This window comes from Condylura cristata, unplaced genomic scaffold (assembly GCF_000260355.1).
Source record: "Condylura cristata isolate star-nosed mole 26May11 unplaced genomic scaffold, ConCri1.0 scaffold00017, whole genome shotgun sequence".
NCBI lineage: Eukaryota > Metazoa > Chordata > Mammalia > Eulipotyphla > Talpidae > Condylura > Condylura cristata.
The window spans coordinates 34,477,482-34,483,500 of record NW_004567118.1 but is presented as its reverse complement, the minus strand read 5'-3'; the positions used below and the strand labels follow the sequence as shown (position 1 = coordinate 34,483,500).

At 50.5% G+C, this 6,019-nt stretch overlaps 1 protein-coding gene across 4 annotated transcripts in view; it reads left to right on the top strand.

Moving 5' to 3' along the window:
• Positions 1 to 6,019, top strand: part of ABR (active BCR-related) — a 173,049-nt gene that overhangs the window by 109,137 nt on the left and 57,893 nt on the right. For all 4 annotated transcript variants that reach the window (XM_004684812.2, XM_012726279.1, XM_004684813.2 and 1 more), the window contains one exon: positions 2,317 to 2,502. In XM_004684812.2, the coding sequence (XP_004684869.2) occupies positions 2,317 to 2,502 (186 nt within the window). The remainder of the gene's footprint in view (positions 1 to 2,316; positions 2,503 to 6,019) is intronic.

The following is a 6,019-nucleotide window of genomic DNA, read 5'->3' as shown; positions in this document are numbered from 1 at the left end:
GCTGCTCCTTTCAGCAGTGTACTTCGTCAGTCTGCCTGTTCTGCTCCCCACTCTGTCTCTGATGAAGCCTCTCACCGCCCCTGCACCTCTGGTCTGCACCCGAGTTCTGTATGCATAAATAAATAATTATTTTTTTAAAAAAGTAATAATTCCTTCCCCTACCCACCAGTCCTGCTTCGCCCCCTCTCCTGCCCCATGCCCATTGAACAGTGGCACACAGGTTTTCTGTCAGCTCCTCTCTCACCATGCCTAGTCTAGCCCCAGGACCAGGTGTGGAAGACAGCTGCATGGAACCCTGCCCCTCCACCCCGATTGCTTCAGGGTGAATGTTCCTTCTTGGAAAAACCATCCTTCTCATGTCTCAGGCCTCCCTTTATCCCATCATTGCATTCACCCTCACATGTAGCTGTGTGTTTGGGCAGACAGTATTAGGCCTCCCTATGGAGGGAAAGTTCCCAGGGCGCAGGGATTAGGTGTGTTTCATGAATCACTGAATACCCAGGTTTGGCCTCCCATTAAGCACTAGACATAATTTGTGGGGTGAATAGTAATAATAGTTGCAGCAAACATTTACTGCTTCCCTTCTCTAAACTAGAAAAATACAAGATACTTTATATAAATTAGGGCTGTGACCTCCCCATAATATTATCAAGTTTTACAGATGCAGCAGCCAAGACCCAGCGATGCTAAGTGACTCTCCCATAGCTACTTAAGTGACAGAATTGGGGCTCAAACCCACACTGCTGGCCTGTACCAGGTTGAACCCCATCTTACTTCCTAGCAAAGGACTGGACAGTAGAATTAGTTGGATCCAGTACTGAGGACCCGAAGAAGGGCTCTACCTTTTTTCCTGCCTAATTTATCATGTCTGGACTTTCTAGAGCTGGGAGGGCCGCAGGGCCTGGTCTGGGCATACAGGTGGTGAGACTTCCTCTTGCAGCTAGAATGTCTCTGCCACCATCAGAGTGAGTTATTCTGTGAGTTTTGCCCACTTGAGTTGGTGGCCATGTCTCAGCCAGCCCACTGCTGTCTCCCTCAGTGCAAGTTTGCCCTCACGCCCAGCAGCTAAATTACAGTTGCACCCCCTCTATTCCTTCTCTGCTACAATACTTCTCTGGTCAGCGAGCTCATTACCTAATCCTGTGAGACAGTGAGAAACAGCTCTTGTGAGCTCACACCTGTCCCCACTTCTCCTTACTGCTTCTGGGTCTCTGGAGAGAGACCAGCTAACTCAGCAGCTGCTTCCCGCCCACCCATCAGCTGGGCGCAGCACACCCGCCGTGTCTGCCTGGGCTCTCCATGAAGACCTCTGCCTTTCATGCCCCTGGGTGGCATGTTTCTATGCCCTGTCTTTCGAGCCTTACGTGTGCCATCTGGGCATTGTTGGGGCCGAGGGAAAGTTAATCCAGGAGGATTTCTTTACTGTTCATATACCAGGATTTTTTTTCCAACTAAAAATTTCAAGAACTTTCCCTCTGATTATAAAATACTGACTCATTGGAAGTGGTTTAGAAAATTTGGAAATCACACCTACGAAAATGCACCTAAGCCCCACCATCTCGCAGCCCTGCTATCAGGCGTTAAGGTGGAAGTACAGCTCTCAGCCTGCATTGGGGGTTGATCCTGAAGTGCTGTCTCTGCCCCTTGCTGCTTGTGGACCTTGGACCTTGGTACAGACAAGCAGCAATGACAGACAGATTCATTATGCTTGTCAGCTTTGGCAGTGAGAAAGAGGCTGAGGTGAGCGAGGAAGCTCAGTGTGATCATTTGGGATGTCTGCTGCAGGTGCAAGAGATGGACAGTGTGTGTGTGTTGCCCGCTCCCTCTGGACTAAGGGATATCAGAGCAGCTGAGATTGGCCTTGGGCCTCTTTGAGACTCTCTCCCCAAATCCTAGCACCCTGTTCTTTTTTTTGGAGGGAAACAGCTAAAGACTTGAGTTCCCAATCTGCTAGCCTTCCACTGAAGGGTGATAGGGAAGTGTGAGGTCATTGTGGAAGAAAGGCAGGGATGGATCCTGATAAATCCACAAGGGAACCCAGTGTAGGCAGGGGTCTTGGGCACCCTCTGGGAGGAGGTGTCCTGATAGCAGCACACCTGCCAGGCGAGGCTGCTGGGCCAGACTCTAGTGTCAGTTTCCCTGTCCTTGCTATAGCGCCAGACTTGTGAGGGCCTGAAATGGCAGCTGCTTGATACGAACCAGCAGGAGCCCCGTCCTCAATGGCCTTATCTAGGCAGAATTCAGGTGTCAGGAAGCGCTAATCAGTGCACAGGCGTGTTTGCTTCTTCCTTTCACCCTTTCTTCCTTCTCTTCCAGCCCATGAAGCCCTTAAAGGCCACCGCCACCACCTCCCAGCCTGTGCTTACCATCCAGCAGATTGAAACAATCTTCTACAAGATCCAGGACATCTATGAGATCCACAAAGAATTCTATGACAACCTCTGTCCCAAGGTGCAGCAGTGGGACAGCCAGGTCACTATGGGCCACCTCTTCCAGAAGCTGGTAAGTCTTCCATCAGACGAGGGTCCTTACCAAGGCCTCACTGAAACTGCTGATGTTGGGGAGAGGACCAACAGTCTCAGACCTCTCGGTCTCCTTGAAGGCCTGGCTCATTTCTGAGTCCTGGTGGAAAGCCTGGCTGCTGCTTGCTATATGGGCACTGGGGCCTGGGGCCTGGGGCCTCCACGCCCGTGGCCCCAGGGAAGCCCTGGAATGCTTCCAGGAACACTGACGACAGCATCCATGTGCCAAGGTGCTGCTGGCAGGGCACCATTTCTCTCTCACCTGGGGGCACCAGGAATGGAACAAAGGCTCCCCCACTGGGTTGCAGGTCCCCTGTCCTCTAGTGGGTGTGTAAAGACCCCCACCCAAGAACTGGGGCAGTCACTACACCTCAGGGCTGCTTCACCATGTCAGCTAACAATCCTCTCTGGAGGGCCCTGGAGCAGAAAGCACTGAGCACAGTGATGAAGGGTGAGGTAAAGGAAGGCAGAATGCATGTTTTGACTGGCAGAGGTATTGTTCCCACTGCTTCTTTCACACCCTCTCCCCACCTCTGTGTCTGTCCCAGGCTGTGTCCTCTGGGGGACCCCAGGTTAGACGTATGGGCTCTCCCCCTCTAAATTTTGCCAGCCTTGCAGACAAGGAGACGGGGAGTCAGTGGCCACTGTTCTTTGGGTGTGGACAGTGGTGGGGGTGGGTGGGAGCAGTGTCTCTCCTTGTCTTCCTTGCAGTGCTAGTAGGACTTGATGAATGTTCAGGCCTCTACTTTTCTGAACCTGGAGAAAACTCTTGCTTGGATGCTGCTAGGGTTTCAAGCTCAGCATGTTCAAAACAACGTACTGTCTCTTCGCTCTTCCTCCTGCATCTGTCTCTTAGGGTGCTGCCATTAGCTCCCATCCACAGAGACTCCCTAGGATTTGTCCTTGGTGTCTCCCCACCACCACCCCTTCCTTCCCTTATCCTGTGAACTCTGCTTCTTTAATAGCCACAGCTGCCCACCCCTCTCCACCATTCTCAGCATCCCTTGCCCTCACCTGGACCACTGCTTGCTTACCCTCTACCTCCCACCCTTCCCTAGCAGCAGGAGAGTTTTCTAAACTCCTGGCCAGACTTGCTTCTCCTCTGCTTAAGTCCCTTCAGTGGGTCGCCCTTTGGTGAGCCATTGCATGCTGGCCTCCATCCACCCCGGCCTCTGACTGCTGGCTCCCCATCCTCTGTGCCCCTGACACTGAACTTTCCATATCTGGTTCGCATTACAGGCATCCTCAGCCTCTCTGTACTCAGCTCCGGCAGCCTGGAATATCCTCCCCCATTTTGTCTGGCTTTTCCTGGTCAGTTTTCAGCTTAGAAGCGACCTCAGAGAAGCCTTCCACAGCTCCTTGAACACAGCACCTGTGCTTATCCCCTCAGTGAACACATAACTGCCTGACTCCCCAAAACCATAAGCTCCAGAAGGACAGACTATAGTTTTTTGGTCACTGGACCCTCTAGAACTAGCCCAGTACTTGGTGCATCAACAAATGAATGGATGTGGATGGATGGATGGGTTGATGGATGGATGGTTGACCTTGATCGTTGGCACTTGGGAAAGCTTGGAAGATCATTGAGGGGCAATCTCAGGGCCCAATGGCTTTGTGTCCTGAGTCGCTTGTCCCACCAGTTGCAGGACAAGCTCAGCTTCTCGATCCAGGTCACAGATGAGTTTAAATCCCAGCTCTGCCACAGATGAAGCTTTTAACTTTGGGCAACTTACTCAATCTCTCTGTGACTCAGCTTCCTCTGTAAAAATAAAGTTGCTAATAGTGTTTATATCACTGGACTAAGTGAGTTAATACTTCAAAGTGCTTGACATAGGGCCTAGAATATAATGAATTAGTAAATACTCAATAGTTAACCGTTACCATTACTACTATTGCTGCTGCTGCTACTACTAATTATTGTTATTGTTGTTGTTGTTATTGAGAAGACACCAGAAGGCACTGAGGTGAGAGAACTCCATGTTTCTGGCCTCGCCCCTGAGCTGATTGGCTTGAGGCAGTCCTTCTCCTCACCTCTCAGAAGTGCAAACTTGGTGGGTGAGGGGGCTAAGAGGACAAGCAGCCCAGAGCAGTGAACAGGCCTCCCTCGTTTATCTTTATCATGGGACCCTGCTGTCACCAGGTTACCCCATTCTGACCTTGCCTCCAGGGCCCAGTCGTGAATTTGCTAGCCACTTTTTCTGCACCAGAATCATGCACTGACGTCCCTGAGGCTGCATGCTTGGGAGGTCCTGGGGGGAGTTGGGGCAGGCTGGGCATCTGGAGGCAGTTTTTTTCCAGCTGGTCTCTGGGTATTTGATTATCTGTTACTGAGAGAAGGGAATTAGCAGCTCTGCTATTTGTTTTATGAGGTCACCCCAGTGCCAAGCTGCTGTTTCTAAGCAACCCCCACTTCCCAGTTAATAACCGTGGCCAGACCCTACATACAGATGATGCTGCACCATGGTGATGGCAGTGTCTGGGAAGCAGGTGACCTTCTGCTCAGGTGGCTCACCTCCCACTACTCCTTTAGGCATCCAGCCTTTTCTTTCTCATGAGAAAGGGGGACAGGTGAACACATTTCTGGAGAAGGACCGCAATGGCTTTTACTTAGGTTTAGAAAGCAGCTGGCTAGGACATCCTCTGTGGACTGCTTCCCCATTGGGCCTGTACTGCCCTGGACTAAAGACAAGTTATAGCCCTCCTGCCCCTTCCAAGATTCTTCTTTTGTAAAGCTTGGTCTGTGTGGGTCTCTGGCCTTCACTTCTCTGTGAGCATCCCAGTTCTCGCTTCTCTCTCTGGCTTTCTAGCCCCCTCCTAATTTCCCAGAAGGGCTCTATGTCTGCTCTGGGCAGCTCCAGGTTCCCTACCCCATGTCTTAGGTTCCTTAAGGAAGCCGGGATCTGTGGAAAGCAGAGTGGTCACTAGTGAAACTCAGGGCAGCTCTCTATCCCTAGTCCCCTGGTGGGAGCCCCTAAAAAAACTTCACAGCAATTGAACCTCTTTGGGAAATCTAGAGAATAATTTAGCAACTGTGTACTCACCTCCCAGAATGAACAGATGTTAAGCTCTGAAGATATATGGGCAGGCTTTTTAATCAAGAACATAAAGCATCACAAAGATGAGGTCTGGCGCCCCCCCTTAACCTGAAAGCAGCTACTGGGATGAATGGTCTACCAGGTATCCTTGCTACATTCTGTGTTGCCCTGTGGCATTATGTGTTTGCCTGACCCTCTGTTCATGGCGGTGAATCCACAGATTTAGTCAACCGCAGGTGAAAAAGAAGTACTAAGTAGTTAGACCTATGAAGGTTGCGTCTTGACTGAACTGGTACAGACTTTTTTCTTGTTATTAGTCCCACAACAATTTACATAGCATTGACATTGTAGTAGGTCGCATAAGTGGTCTAGAAATTAATTAACTACATGGGAGGGCATGTAGTAATTAATTAACTACATGCTTAGGCTATATGCAGATATTATACCATTTCATATCAGGGA